The sequence below is a fragment of the Indicator indicator genome, chromosome 16 (assembly GCF_027791375.1).
Source record: "Indicator indicator isolate 239-I01 chromosome 16, UM_Iind_1.1, whole genome shotgun sequence".
NCBI lineage: Eukaryota > Metazoa > Chordata > Aves > Piciformes > Indicatoridae > Indicator > Indicator indicator.
In genome coordinates this window covers 16,379,950-16,396,132 of record NC_072025.1, presented here as the reverse complement: position 1 = coordinate 16,396,132, position 16,183 = coordinate 16,379,950, and the positions used below count along the sequence as shown (strand labels likewise).

Below are 16,183 nucleotides of genomic sequence, written 5' to 3'. Positions count from 1 at the left end.
GCTCTCTGTAATACTTCATGAAGCTGCAAAAGATGAGATGCCCACTGCTATTTTAACTGTTCTTAATGGAATCCAGCCATGCACAGTGCTTGGCTGCCATTCCAGCACATGAGCTGGAGCATCTGTGCCATGAAAACTAAAGCTAACTGGGCTGAGAAGGTGGTATACCTCTTTTACTCTGGTACTTCCATGCATGATGAAGTTTGATGGTCAAGATCCCTACATGACCTTATTAGGCTTCACTTATATTTTATGTTTACAATTAAAAATTGAAGAGTTTTTTTTAGCTTTCTTCTGAAATTTGCACACATAAGTGGAATCTGCAGCTTTTACTGCACAAAAGTATGAAAATATTTTACAGTTTCCTGTAGAAATGGCCTTGATCTGAGCATGAATCCAACATTATGAAAGTTAGCATAAGCAAGCATTAAGAAGAAAAAAAAACCCTCATTTTTATCAATTAGTGTGAAAAAGACATTTTGAAAGGAATATAGGAAAAAAAATTAAAAGGATGCAAAAAAACATTAAAAAAAAGGATTGTTTTGGTGGAGACCACTTAGCTGAAGTATTTATCACTCCTACATCATTCTTACAACAAAGGCATTTAGCGCCGCTCCTGCTAGTAAAATAAAATGCATGAATGCAGGACGAATATGGCACACAGGATGCTCAGGAAACCACAAGATAAAACTAAATAAAGCTCAGGAGCAAAGCAGTAAAATGGTAGAAGGAAAATTAACTTGGTTTGAGGAGCATTTGGAAATCCTCCCCCCCCCGCCCCCCACCCCACTCCAACACTCCACGTTACTTACATACAAGCACGACAGCAGTTCTGCAGCCATTCTACAGAAGCAAGCTTTAATGGCTGATAATGATGGAAAAGGTTTTGCACTGAAGCTTGACAGGTTTGTGATTTTCCTGATGCAGCCTTGATCTTTGGAGCCAGGTATGGTGTGTGTGACCAAAAGAGCAGTGACAAGATGGGAGGCCTGGTGGTCTCCTGTGTTAATTCCTTTGCCATGTGAACTGTCAGATAGTGGACCTTAGAAATCCCATAATACCACTTAATACTGCACTTGCCACATGCTGCAAATTTTCAGTGAGACAGGAATAATCCCAGTGAAGGGCAAATGCTCCCTGCCACTGACAAGCTAAACTCCAAGTGCTCAGATAGGAAAACAAAGAGCATCCAAACACTAAATCTGGATAGGTTTTGAGATAAGAGCTGCTAAAAACTGAAGCCAAGGAGAATAAACTCAAAAAGGGCAATTAAACCTCACTCTTGGCTTGTTTGCTCTGGCAGGTGGTTCAAAACTGTCTGTATTACTAACTGGGAGATAACAGGGGGCATAGATAACAGGCTCCAGCTCCACAGAGGCACCACAGTTTAATCAAGATGCCAGTATTTAGTGTTAAACTTTATTAACCTTGAAAGAAAGAAAGAAAGAAACAAACAACAAAACCCCTAAAAACCTAAACCAAAAGCAGCCCAGATTTGAATTTTTAGACTAATTTTTCTAAATTAGTCCTTAAAACCCATTTACAGAGCAGATAATGAAGGCTTAACCAAGTTGCATAGGGAGGGAGACCAGAAGGAATATTGACTCTGCTTTCCCAATCTGTGGCTTGTGGTAAAGGAAACTTTTCAATTCTCTGTTTTTCACCACTAGCAATTCTGCTTGTGAAATAAAGACAACACCCATGTTCTTCATCATTTGTTAATGCCTTCATGAAAGGCTGGTTTGGATTTGGAATTGCTCTACAGTCTACTATAGCGATTAAATTGTTTAAAAATTACTGACCTAGTTCATTCAGATAGCTGTAGGGTCTCCAGTCTGCAGTTTCTCTGTCAAGGATTTTGTTACTGAGCTGTTCAAAAAGTATGATAATGGGTTAATGCTGAAATAAACAGACAGTTCCCACCCAAGCCTTCAGCCCACTGGTGTCACAAATAAAGATGGGAGATGACTGTTACCTTGGCCTCATCAGTGTGGTTCTTTATCTGTATGAATTTGACAGTAGTCCACCAGCATTAGGGAAAATCACAAAGGGAAGTCACTTCACCAAGCAATGAACACAAGCATGCTGGAAAAGCCAGGATCTCCTTCAGGAACCAGTAACCATGACTCAAGTGCCTGTGTCCATGGAGGGACATGCTGGCAGCACCCAAACAATGGACGAAGAGGGATGGAGTGAAACCACCTAGATGAGCATGCAGAGAGGGTTTGCTGATACAGCTGGGCATTTGGAGATGTAATGGCTGCAAGATTTCTCTCAATTCAAGGAAAATAACACGGGCAATAAAAGCCCTAAAAGCATAAAGCCCTGTGCAGATCTGCCAGCAAAACAGGAGAGGCGTCCAGGGCTGCCATCCAGATGCTGCTGATGGAAAAAACACCTCTTGCAGCTGGGATCCTCTGTGTGCCCAGAGCACAGCCAGCGTTGTGCCATGTGCCTGTGTGGCTGGACAGGAGCAGCTGGACACAGCCAAGGTGGTACCAGCTGGAGAGGGCTCTGTTGTTGTAAGCACGTGTCAATACACTCTTCATTCTCCTGCCATTTGTAGAAGGCTCTTTTGGGCTAGGTGATGCTGAAGCACAATATGAAGAAGCAAGCACAACATCTGACTGGGGGATGGGGATTTTGGAGATGCTGGAGCATTATTACAGATCTCATTACAGAGGTCAATGAAAGAAGAGGGGCTGCATTTTGGGGGTGCATGGCTCCTCTAGACTGGGGCATCACAGCAAAAGGGCCTCTACAAAGTGTATGGTGATCAGGTGAGTTCCAGCAAGGAGGGGCTGTGAAACACTACAGCTGCTTAAGCTGTTGAGTTTTCCACACTGATATTTTCCCCTTGAAAGCCACAGCTTTTGAAGATACAGCTGATCCTCAGGAAGGGTCAGTTCAGCAGCAAATCCCAAACCCCCTTCTGAAAAATGAAAATTATGAAGCCATCACTGCTCTCCTCTGCTGCATCCAAACTGGAAAGCCTCCTGCTTCTGTTTCAGAGGGTTCACCTCTACTGTTTTATGGTATTTTACAAGTAAATGCTTATCAATAAAGGAGGTGAAAACAGAAACAAAGTATTCAAAACCACAACATTTTGTTTTTCCTGATCTCTCATTAATTTTTGCTTTGTTTTCATATTGTTTTATAAGACCTGGAACAAAAAGCATTGAAGTCTACTGGGATGTAAAATTCCAGCTGGCACCCAGCACCTACAGCCAAACCCCAAAGTACTTTCGCCCACCTTCTCAGCCCTATTCAACAGCCCTCAGTGCCACAGCCACCCACTGCAGGGAACAGCAGCCCCACATTGTCCCTAGGTCTGCAGAGCCCCTGCTGCCCCCTGACACTGAGGATGGCTTTACAGGAAGCCCAGAATCCCCAGCACTCCTGGAAATACCTGACAGAGCATGTGCCACCTCAGGGAAGGGGGACATGGTCCTGTGCTCTCAGGACGTGTGGTCCCACATGTCCCTTGAACTCACAGTCACAATTACCTTTACACTTTACACCTTTACAGGCCAGGAACCCAGCAAAGGCTGATGTGCACTGTGCAGGGTGCTGTACAAAGAGACACAACGGACCCAACCCTGGTTTGGGGAAAGTTCCTTAAAGGAACCACAGCCAGAGGGAAAGGGATAAAAGGGCTGTCCCAGGTAGCAGCCAGGGACGCTGCTTTGTGCCATGTAACACAGACACCATCTCAGGGGCAGGGCAGTCACCAAACAAAATGGTTTAGCCAGCTGAGTCTGCTGCAAGGAGGTCACCACGACCTGCAAGGGACAAGCATGTAGTGGGAGGTGAACTACAGCAGGAAGGAGAAACGCTGGATCAAGAGGAAGGGCTGGGGCTAGGAAACCATGCAGCTCCTTCCCACTTTGGTTTAGGTAGTGACCGCACTGGGGAGGGCTTAGGATTGGGAAATCTCCTCTGGCCAAAGTTCCTCTATAGATAGGGCAATAGGGACCAGCAGGATCCTCCCAGGCAGCCAGCCAGATGTTCTGCAAGCTTCCCCAGAGCTGGGTCATTGAGGATAGAGCTGCAGAGATATGCAGCCTCTCCCTTATCTCTAGATAAAGCATCTGCAAATAGCCCTCTCTACCCAGAGCACCACATCTAGGACAACCAAACTGCACACTGACATTCAGAAGCTTTTATCTGATTGCAGAAACTGGGTTTCATTTGGGTGAGGATTTGTAACAACCAGAGGAAAACCCTTGCCCTCATTGACTGAATCCTACTGATTGAATCCCATTGATTCAGGATGCAGAAAGTGGTCTGATGTGTTTTTACACCAACTGTAATCTGCCCTGGCTTAAACAGACATAGGAAAAAGCATGGAGCAATCACTGTCCAGAGACACGGGAGACAGCACAGAGAGAAAAGGCTGTGCAGGGACATGCACAGTAAATGTTTGGTCTCTACACAAGCCACTGCACAGTACTTTTAGAGCTATTCAGCTGAAGCTTTTTACACAAACAGGTTTCAGCATTTGCAGACCGTGTAACTGTGCTTCAAACGGGCTGAGCTCCAGCCTGGAAGAAAGATTCAGGACACACAATAGTGCAAATACATTGACAAGACCCACACAGATGTATATGTGTATATATATATATATAAATGAAAGTATACACACAGGCACACACAGACAAGGATAGATTAATGCCAGCACACTGAAGGGATCCTGTCTAACCCATCTGAAAGCCAGGCTTTGGCTGAAGGAGACCCTGCTGCCGATCCACCAGCACTGACCTTGAGAGAGGCATTAATTCAGGGCAGTTCTCTGCCCTGGCTGTGCAGGCAGTGAAGCCAGATGATCACAACAGTCCCTTGTGGCCCCACAGCCCATGAATCTCACATCAGACAGCACCAGCAGCACACTGAGAGCTGTATGTAGTGCCTTGTCCTGCTCCTCCTCATTTTCTGTCTCTATATATTCCCACTAAGGCAACATGTGTCATCAGCTCATTAGGCACCTTTGTACCAGCAACTCTCCTCAAGGACGTGCCCAGAGCACAGAGAAAGTTGATAAAGCTGCTTGCCTGCAATATTTCTTGAGCAATCGTTGCCCAAGAGCAGTGGCTGTGGCTGCACATCCTTGCTCCTGGCACAGATTGTGCATCTGGCATTTCCCAGTTGACAGCACAGGAGTCATTTCTCTGTCATTCAGCAGCTCCTTGTACTCCCCCAAAACCGAGGACATCAATGTGGACAGCAGATATATGAGTTGTCAGATGCAAGTCAGAGCAAACAAGCAATTGCAAAGTGATGAAAAGCAGGTTGGTTTGTAATGTGGGCACGGAGGAAGGAAGCCAACCTCCCCAGCCCCAAGCTCAGCCTGTGTAAATCAGCACAGCCCCACTAACAGCACTGTCAATTTTCATCGGAGGAGCCCAGGGCTTGATTCTTCATTTCCAAACTCACAGCAATGACAGAAATGCTGGTTTTCAGTCCAGCTGCACCACTTAGATCCCATTTATTAGAGTCTTGGAGTTTCTATTAAAAGCTGTGTTTTTGCAGGGTTTATAAATCAGCTCACAACCCTAAAATTTGGCATGACGAGCTATGGGCTAGAATTGATTTTTTGTAATGAAATGATTTGGGGACGGTTCTAAGTTTTTCAGAATGCAGTAATTATGAAGAAATGTGATTATAGCTGTCTCTTTCTGCTACTATCACTTCTTAACACACTATAATTTGTTAACTTTTTTTTTTTTTTTTTTTTAAAGAGAGAAGATACTTCAGTTTTCAGTGTGAAGCAAAATTGCTTTTCTGGAGAAAAAAATACTTCATAGTAAATTTATCCACTAAGAACCCTAGCTTGTAATTTGAGCAATTTGGTCAAAACTCCTCATACCTGGCAACTTTTTCTTTGAGGTCAATGAGATGCTAGCACAAGTAAAGCAACATCTGAAACAGCTGGATAGATCCAGTGGCAAACTGATCACCAAGGTGCCGTTTGTCAGTGCTCTGGGTTTTAAAGAAGTCCAAGGTGATTAGGTAAAGAAGTGCTTCAGGAACATCACCAGACCTTTATCCTCCAGGTGGGCAATCAATAAGGGACTTGCTATTCATTTCCTTGACTACTGACTTCAGGTTTCCATGGACCAAGCTCGAGTTTGTCAGTTTTGGATGTCCATCCTGAACACGCTGCAGCAATTCTGTTATTTCCCATGGGACACCTTTTAGTCAAAGGTACTTTAATGATGCTTTCTGTAGCTGAAGTCCTTTTTATTAGCTGGGTGACATCTGGTCAAGTCATTTCCAGTGACCTCTGTTTTGCAGTTTCTAATTTTATGTGAAGTCTTTGGTAGAATTTAGAACTTCCATTAACAGATGTGAATCTGCTGGCTTTAAAAATTCAGGACATCTAATAGCAATTGATTTTTATGATGTCTGTAGGAACCAGCAACACCTGCACTCTAGCTACGATGCTGTTCTCCTTCAGTCAGGAGAGAGGGTGGAATTAAGAGCTCTGCAAAAGCATAAGGTGAGAATCCTCTGTGTGCTTGTGACTCAGCAGTGCAGCAGCCTCATGTTTTGTCCAGAGTGTCCCTCACAAACTTTTTCAGCCTTTTGTCAAAGAGATCTTTTCCTACATTCATACACAATTCAAAAACTCAAGCAGAGAGATGGGCTCCAAGTGTGGTTCCATGAAGGGTCCCACCAAAGTGAACAAAAGAGATGCTGCAAATCTGGTCCTTAACCTAAGCCATGAAAGCTCTGATATCAGTGCAGACACTGGTGTGGGGGGTGTGCACTAGCTGCTTTGGGTTTTGAGCTTGGTGCAGGAATTCTGTGGCACAATTTCACTTGAGTTCATGTACAATTCTCCTTGGCGACTTGCAACATCGCATTTATTTGCTGCTGCCCATGTCATGAGGCCAGACCTGCTTGGAGGAGCTAACAGCAAAGGTCAAATTTTGGCTCTTTTTTTCTTTTTCTTTTTTTTTTTTAAGCTAATAATAAAATATTTTTTACTTCAGTGGAGCCAAGCATGCTGACTTTGCAAGCTCACTCACACAAGGGAAGGGCACTTTCTGGAAATTATAAACTTGCCCTGAGATGCAGGATCCTCCTTCTTAAGCCCAGAGATGTTCTTCTGGGCCTTGCACAGAGGCAGAACTCAGTCCAAACTCCTGCGGCCAGCTGGAGCAGGCTTTAGGGACACAGGACTGGAAGGGCTTTGATGATCAAGTCCTTGAATCCAGACACCTTTCCCTGCAAACACCCAGGCACATAATTACTTAGATAGCTGATCAAGCTCCATTTTAACAGAAATCAGATTTCTTTGTCCCATTAATCTTACTGGGAAGCTATTCCAAATTCTCACTGATCTAGTGTTAAAAATCTAATTTCCAGCTTCGATGCATTCATGGCCAGTTCATCCTCATTTGTTCTTGTGCCAACTCTGTCATCTAACTTAAATAGCTCTTCTCCCTCCAAGTGTTTACCTCACTGTATTTATAGATGGCAATCATACTCCCTCTCAGCATTCATTTTGCTAGATAAAAGAAGCCAAGCATTTTTTTTGGTCTCTTCTCATATGCTCCCCACCCCTTGTCCTCCCACTTGCTTTTGCCTGCACGTGTTCCAGTCTGAGTGCTCTACTAGCACAGCTCACCAGTCCTGGACACAGTAGGAGGATTTTAATGCCTCTACTCCTACCTGTTTCTCAGCAACTTCAAAGTTTTACCTTCAGGACATGCAGAGGCCCTGGAGCAGTGGCCAAATGCCTGTCTGGCAGAGGGGAAATGAGGTAAGATACCTTCTCCCTGGTCCTAGAAGAGACAGGGGAAGGCTTGGTACTTCTCCCTTCCTATGAAGACAAACCTGTCTCGCAAACCACGGTTCTCAGAGCAGTGCTGGACCTTTTAGCTTCTGCTCTCAGCTGTCTTTGTTTCCCTAGTGAAGCACCCACCATACACTGATAACAGCAGCAGGGTCACTAAGTAACAGCCAGCAGCGCAGGACGGCCATGCTCAGTACCCTGTGGCCAGACTGACCTGTGTTGAACTGGTACAAGGCTGGGAGAGAAGAGCAGAGACAGCAGGAAGGAAAGCAGAAGTAATATGTGTAGAGTTTGGTAAGAAAAGAGAATAGGGAAGTGGATATGAGAAAAACCAGAAAGATAACAGAGTGGAGAGAACACCAGAGGAGAGGACAAGAGGGGCACAGTGGGAGCACATGAGAGAGAAATCCTTCTCAGACTGGAGCAGGGCTGCATCTCCCCACTGCTCTATGCACCTTTGCCCAAGCTGTATCTCTGAAAGGAGTGATAGAGGAGCAGCTCCAGTCCATCGCCTCAAGGCATGAGCTCCTTTGAGCACAGGGAGGATAATGCAGCCAGGACAAGGGCTCAGCAGTTCAGAGATTCCTCTGCCATTTTTAAAATTTTGCATCTGTGCTGGTTCCTTTGTGACCCTTAGTGTTGGCACGAAAAAGAAATGATTTCTCCAAGTACAACTTCACTGCAGAAAGTGGGAATGGCACCAGACAAACGGATTTGGAAATGAATCCCGTTAAGGCAGCCATTAGGGGCTTTGTATGATCCTTTGTCTTACTTGGCTGGAGAACTGTATAGACACAAGAAGCATATTTTAGTCCCTCCTCAGCTATTAAGCACTGCAAAGCATTCTCATGAATAAGTAAGATGGGGGAGATTTAAAGGCAATATTAGGCCATACATCAGGCCATTCTAGAGCCCAAGTCTTGTGAGAAGCAGATGAGGGAACTGGAGGTATTCTGCCTGGAGAAAAGGAGGCTGTGGGGAGACGTTCTGGCTCTCTACAACTCCCTGAAAGGAGGTTGGAGCCAGGTGGAGGTTGGTCTCTTCTCCCAAGTAATAAGTGATGGGACAAGAGGAAACAGCCTCAAGTTGCACCAGGGGAGGTGAGGACAAGAGGAACAATTTCTTCCCCAAAAGGCTTGTCAAACCCTGGACCAGGCTGCCTAGGGCAGTGGTAGAATCCCCATCCCTGGATGGATTAAAAGCCGGTGTAGATGTGGTGCTGAGGGACATGGTTCAGTGGTGATCTGGCAGCACTGGGTTAATGGTTGGGCTCAATAACCTTAGAGGACTTTTCCAACCAAAACGATTCTGTGATAGTCAAAAAAGAATAAACAATCAGGGCAACTTGCTGACCAACTGCTGATAGCCAGTCCTACAGCAGGGTGAGCAGCTTCCAGGCTAGTCCAAATGCACCTGACTTGGGTTTGAAACCTTGTAAGCAACTTAATATTTGAAGTAGCTCTGTGCCAAGATGCCACTGCAGACTGGGAAACCAGGATAGGTGCTTGCTTTGACCTTTTCTGAATTAATTTAAATTAGTGCAACAGGATTAGTGGTCCAGTCCCACATTCATGGTGTTGATCCTAAATTTGACATCACGAGCATTTGCACTTTCAGTCTGGGGAGCAAAAACGCATGGTGCAAGGGGACCATTTACATTGCAAAACATATTTACACATCTGTCTAAACTTTTCCCTGAGAAATCTCTGGAGCCAGCCTTTTTACTACATTTTAATGAGTTTTTCTTTTAATAACCAAGGAATGACCTGCAGGAGCACATGTAGAAATATTTTTGCATACCCTGTCTTCTACAGTAGTGTTTTTATTGCATTAATCTCATTTTCATGGTTTTCCACTTAGCAGAGCTGTGCTTGGATTAAGGTGACCATCGTTTGAAAGCTGACAGACTTGATGAAATCAATTGTGCTTCCTTTTTCCTCTGCTCCCTACCTCTTGCCCCACCTTGGCTTATTAAGGCTCTAAAGGAAGAGGTGTCTAATCTTTATCATATCTAACTCTATTGCTAATATGGTGAATTGAGCGTTGTCTGTGAACAGTCCTAGGGAATCTACAGCAACATGTGACAAGTAAGGTACTCCTGGATGTTGGAGCAGTAGAGTCTGAACAGCTCTGCTGGAGAGCCATCAGTAACAGCAGAGCTCTCAGAATGCCCCTTGATGAGAATAACGCTCAGATGCACTCTAGATACCTTCCTACATCTCTACTCTTCTCTGTGTCAGCAGGAAATTTGTGTGCCTACCGATCTGGGAAACAATGATATAGCAAAGTTAGATTACTGACTTAAGGCTTCATTGATTTGCCTTTGTTATATGAACAGATAATTATGACTATCTAGTTATTTATCTTTCCTGAGAAACAAACATACCTTATGGTTGCTAAGACACCAAGGCTTATTGACCCAGACAGGCATGTGCTGAAACTCCAGTTAGCAGGCACAGGATTATGAAGATACACCCAGGGGAAAGCAGAGCTTTTTGTGTCTGTTAGAGCTACGGTGTCAGGAACAGCTACACTGGCTTCATAAATAATGCTGGCAGACAACAGGACCCAACAGGCATTGCTTTGGTTGATTTCCTTGAACTGATAAGAACATTGCTACAGTGGGGTGGGATAATATCTACCTTACTGGAGCTGTTTCCATCCAGATTACTGGTAAAGAAGCGTGAAGTCACTCCACAGGGGAGAGTGTGGTAGCTTGGATTGGAAAAACAATGTACACTGCCGCTACCTTGAGATATATCTGGGAAGAAAACAAGTCATCACAAAATACTTTGGAAGCCACAAAGATGCTTAAGACACTGAAAACATGCTAGAGACAATGTAGTGTAGAAAACTTTGTTAGAGTGCTGGGTGTTATAAAAATCTGCAGGTGAAATATATCCTACTTTATCATGGTGTGAAGCTCTTGACTATTAGCGTTAAAGATAAGATAAAAAAGCAAAATATGTAATTAATACAGTGCTATGTTTAAAAAAAGAAATTCCTGACAGTCCAGCTGCCTTGCAGGTGAGGGAAGGAATGCAAGGCTCAGGAAATGCATGGTCTGCAACAGTGTCTTCCTTCGTTTAAACACAGTAGGAGCTACTGGTGAGAGCAACCCTTGCAGTTATGAAACAATCAGTTCAAACTTTGTTACCAAAAAAGGTAGTTCCTGTTAGAAATCAAGCTGCTATAACCATACCAAGGAGTCCAAAACACTTCACATAGCTTTTTGTGCAAAGGCTTAGCAAAACAGAAAGCTGCAGCACTGAAAGGCAAACTTGGGCAGTTATATTAGTATACTTAGAGGTATTTTACCAGTTTTCTTACTTTAACTTAGGAACACATTTACCAAACAAAATAATTTACCAGGAAAGGCATCATATTTACACTGGCAGTCCTAATGAAAACATCAATCCCAAGCTGGTTCCAGTTTAATGACAAATGGATAAATATTTCAAAGTACCATCAAAAGAAAGGATGAAAAATTTAAACTGAAGCAGAACCTTTTAAACAGCCAAGTCCTGTAAGAAGCAAATGAATGGGTTTTAATTAAATTAAACTCATTCTGCTTAAATTGAAGGCAGAAGGGTCAGTTATAAGAAACACCTTCACGAGGTAATGAAGTGCTGGGGTGGCTGCTTGTCCCCATCACCAGAGATCTCCAAATGAAGGTTGGCAGGAGATGGGTGAGGAAGGACATGGACCTGGCTGGCACTCTCTGTGGTATCAGAGGGGTACCCAGCCACCCTCAGCATCCCTCCTTGCCTTCTGTCTTTGCATTCCTGTGAACATGCACTTTGCTTTGCTGACATCTTGTGGAGATCTAGATTTAGCTTAATTTACTGCAGACTATCCTGTTTCAAGTAAGTGGTGCTCTCTGCAGAGTGTCTATTCCCTAAGTGCTGTGGCACACAGCTGTGAGAGGAAACAGGCACATGCATATCTGACCGAGCATTTATTTCTGCTGAAACATGCAGAGCAATTTTGGAGGTCAGCTTTATTTTGTTGTAAATGCAGAGCCTTTGAGTTCTAGCTATTTTCTGAGGTTGTTGCTAAGAAAGTATCTCAGATCAGGATGTGATTGCAGACCTAAAGCCTTTGTGTTTAACTTATTCCAGCTAGCCACTGTCCAGCACAGCAGCCAGGACTTTCTCTTCTCTCCTAACTATAACTCTGTGATATTTGCAATAGAATTAAACAAGAAATAGATATCTCTTGGGGCCTGCAAACGAGAACTGGGGCTGGAACCCAAACACAATCATCAGTGTGTGTCCATCACAAACACAGCTGCTCACATACAGCCTTCAACCTGCCAAATGAGGGACTGGTGGCTCATCAGGGAGCAGAGCTCATCCACCCTCTCACTTAAATATAGGCACTTGAACCCACTGCTTTCTACTTTGTAGGTTGGTGTTGATGGCTGACTCACAACAGCTCTCAGCTCTGCCTTTCCCCTTCCCTTATCTCTCAGCCCTGGCTCAGCAGCAAGCAAGAGGGACCAGCTGGAGCAGAAGAGACTCAGTCCACTGCCTTTGCAATGTGATAAGAGGCCACATACCAACAGTTACTGTGAGCCAGCCGACACATTACAAGTTCACACCCAGCTTATCTGCCTGTAGCTTGTTCTGTGCACCCGATGAGCTGAAGAAAAAGTCTTCCAGACTGCTTTACTACTCAGCACAGTGCTGAATTAATGGCCCTGAGCTTGTACACAAGTCTGCATCACCAAAAATCTTTTCTTCCTTCATTGCATGCAGCTCCATATACTCAGAATTACTCCTTCTACACAGTTCCATTTGGTCGATACTTAACTACCCACCCAGGCTGATTTACCTTGATAGCACAGTCCATTTTCTACACATTTATTCATGAAGCTGCTATAACTGCTGGCTGGAAATACATCAAATTCAAATCTAATGCTATTCTAGTTTAAAAAAAAAACCCAAACAACCAACACACCACAGAACCACAACCTACAAGAAACCCTCTCTGTCCCAAGGATGAGAATTTTATTCTGCTCTAATAGCAAGGAAAGATTTAAACGCCTAAAAGAAAGGGAATGGTTTAAATTTAAACACAACAAATAGACCCCAAAGGCTTTGTTAATGTTGACATGGGGAGATCAGTCCTGTGAATGGATCCCTGATGGCAGAGTCCTGCCATAAGCCCCTCAAGCCTGAGGCTGCGCTCCAGTGGAAGAACCATGAGGTCTGGATGAAGGTCAGAGTGCTCTATCACTCAAAAGCCTGAGTTTCTGCTCCCAGTCAGGGCTGTGGGGTGAGGCAAAGAGCACTGGTCCCAGTCCTGCAGCAGCAGCAGGATGGTGTAAGTGTGGAAACTGGGCACAAAGCCAGCTGTGGAAACAGGGAATCAGTAAGCACTCTGCAGTAAATACAAACCCAGATAGCTCAAGCTGCAAAATGGAATGGCTTTCTCCTTGTGTGGATCTTTACCACCCATACAGTCAGTGGGGTGGCTGAAAATTCCAAGCAGGAAGGTTCACTCTGCCCCCTCCTACCATACATCATCTGCAGATCATTTCTGTAAACATCTTGTCTAGGATGCAGGTTCCACAGGGCTCTTTTTGTAGTGAGCTTTGCTTAGGTTTTGGCTCTCAGCACTGGATTCACCCATGCCAGAAAGTTTATAAGGCTTTGATAAGATCTCAAGCATCACTTCAGCCCACAACCAAGACTTTGTGAAAGTCCTGATAAGATATTCTGCTGCTTTCTAACACTACCAAATAGTTTTCCCTCTGTTCCCATCTCTTTGAACTAAACCACCTGTACTTTAAAATATTTTTTTTTGGATGCAATGTAGTGCCCTCATGCTGGGGAGCACCACTTTGGTTGCTAGCTAATTTGGGAAAGTCTGCTCTCAAATCCATGAGCTGTGGTTAAGCTCTCCCAGCATGGGTGGTTTTTCTTCCCAGTTGGTGCTGGGCAGAGTTGTGTGTTTAGCTGCCACATCCTTCATCCACAAATGTTAGAGTCTAAGAGCTGCCCAGGTGGGTTCCCCTTCTTTATAATCTCTCTCACGCATATGCAGGGATTATCAGCATCAGAAAAGCTGAAACATAAGGACTAAAAACATCCTCCAAAAAGAAATTAATGTGCTGGAAGAAATTGCTGCCTCCAGGAGCATGTGGGACTCTATTCAGAGAAGAAACAACAACAGCACTACCCTAACAAGACCAAACAAGCAAAGTAACAACAGGGGTGACTCAGGTACCCCATCACATTATGACACATGTCGGGTTGGATATTGCAGGCATTGTTTAGGAAGAATTCCTAAAGCTGAAGTCCATGGGTTTACATGGGATTACATTAATTGGACAAGTACATCTGCATAGTATGCTGCCCCTAATCCACATACAAAACTCCAGGTGAAGGCTGAAATCCCTGTTACCTCTATGTCATACTGCTACTCTCCTTCAGTGTCCACTGCCACACACAAATGCAGACATGCACTCATATACACACATGTTGTTTTTGCCATCCAGCCATGCTATGAGTACCTACTTCTTATCTGTGATCTTATCACAGTATCCACCCATTTTCTGCTGGGGAAGGTGCACATCAGCACCTTTTGCTGTCTTTCTGCTCTATGGATGCAAAAGGCTGAAAACAGCATGGATAAGGCCAAAGCTGAGAAGCTGACTGATGGGGAGAAAGTTTCAGAAGGAGAATGTACTGGAGGACAGTCAGAATTTGGCAGGGAGCCTTCAGAAGCCCTGGGCTAGAATTTGTAAGTGCCCTTCTAAGACCTAAAGACCAAAACTAGAAACAATGCTGATACCTGCAGACAATTTATAATGAGGTGAAGATGGAGCAGTGTGATTTCTAACTTCAAACTTCTTCTGCAAGCTCAGATAGCAGGGGGCGGCAGAAAGAAAACTGTCCTTGTGACCTCCAGAAAGACACAGCTGACCCCACTCAGCTGCAGCTTCCTGAGTGATAAAATGTATATTGCTAAAAGGCACACATAAAGAAAGAAGGAAAGAAGAAAGAAAAGATCCAGTCTCTGCATCCCCATCACTGAATGAGATGAGCATTAACCCAATTTCCTTCTAGAGAAGCCCAGGGGGGCAGTTGAATCCCCATACCTGAAGGTGTTTAAGATGCAGAGATGTGGTGCTGAGGGACATGGCTTAGCACCAAACTTCACAGAGTTAGAGAATGGTTGGACTCAATGATCTTAAAGGTATTTTCCAACCAAAATTATTCTATACAACACCACTGACCTGGTGCTGTTGGGGATCACAAGCACAAACTGAGCTGACACAGAGCAGTGATGCCATAAGGGCAAGAAATGAATTCACTGTCATTGCCCAAGGACCAGAAGAGATCCCAGGTTCAATGCAGCTGAAGAATTTGATCCCTCAGATATTTATGGTGCATCTGTGAATTCAGCCATTCCAAAAAAATTTTTCTTCCTCAAGTACTGATGCATGTGGCATCAGGAGCTGTGGGATAGGTCATTGCACCTGAAAGGAACGTGAAGAATGTTGCACAGGTTGATGCAATGCCCACAAAGACAGAACCTGCAAGGACAGCCATGGGCTTCCAATGTCTTCAAACACAATGGCTTTCTTCCTGTTGCTGAGGAGAAAACTCATCTGTCTATGTTAACTTCAAAGGATGAAAGTGTCCTTTCTCAGCATTAGCCTTTTTTTGTGTTCCTTGCAGACTGAGATACCATCAGTTCAGTTGGGAAGTCTCCATTTGTGGTAAAATATGGAGAAAAAAAAAAAACAACCAAGGGTTTTTTGTTTTTGTTCCCTCATCTGAAAGGAAAAACTTAATTACTCCAGTCAGGAACTCCCAGCCTGCTCTTAGTTAGAAATCTCTAACTTGTGCCTTTTAAGTGTGCTGTGGTACACATCCATTATCTAGAAAAGCACAGAAATAAATGAAGTGTAGCAGGCTTTGTAAATGAATGGATAAAGTGCCAATATGGAAGAAACGGATTGCTGGGCAGCTCAGAACATTTTTCCATGCCAGTAGCTGTGATCTGCTCTCTTAGACCTCAGAGCCTTATGGCTGCTGAAATGTGCCACAGTTGTCTCTTGCACGTTCATGGTCTGGCTCTTCAAATGATGTTGAAATGACAAATTTCAGGCCAAATTGTGCTGACAATCAGCCAAGGATTAGATGAGCCCTCTCTGGCAACACTTTCATGCATTTTTTACCCAAATGGGCCATTTAGGCAAAATCCCACAAAGCTAAAATTCAAAAATAAGAGGCAACAGGAGGAGGTTGAAGGCTGTTTGGTTTTTTTTTAATTCTTCTTTTTTTCTTTTTCCCCCCCTCATCTTGTAGCTATCAGAAAAGGAATGCTCTACTGGAGGATTGAGTGGTCTAAATATGAGGTTAGTCA

General features: G+C 44.1%; 1 protein-coding gene across 1 annotated transcript in view; it reads right to left on the bottom strand.

Annotated features, from left to right (window-relative positions):
- MEGF11 (multiple EGF like domains 11) overlaps positions 1-16,183 on the bottom strand; it is a 224,741-nt gene that overhangs the window by 12,395 nt on the left and 196,163 nt on the right. The window contains exons 21-22 of the mRNA XM_054387816.1: positions 10,444-10,562; positions 1,803-1,869 (exon numbers count right to left, since the gene is read on the bottom strand). Of these exons, the coding sequence (XP_054243791.1) occupies positions 1,803-1,869; positions 10,444-10,562 (186 nt within the window). The remainder of the gene's footprint in view (positions 1-1,802; positions 1,870-10,443; positions 10,563-16,183) is intronic.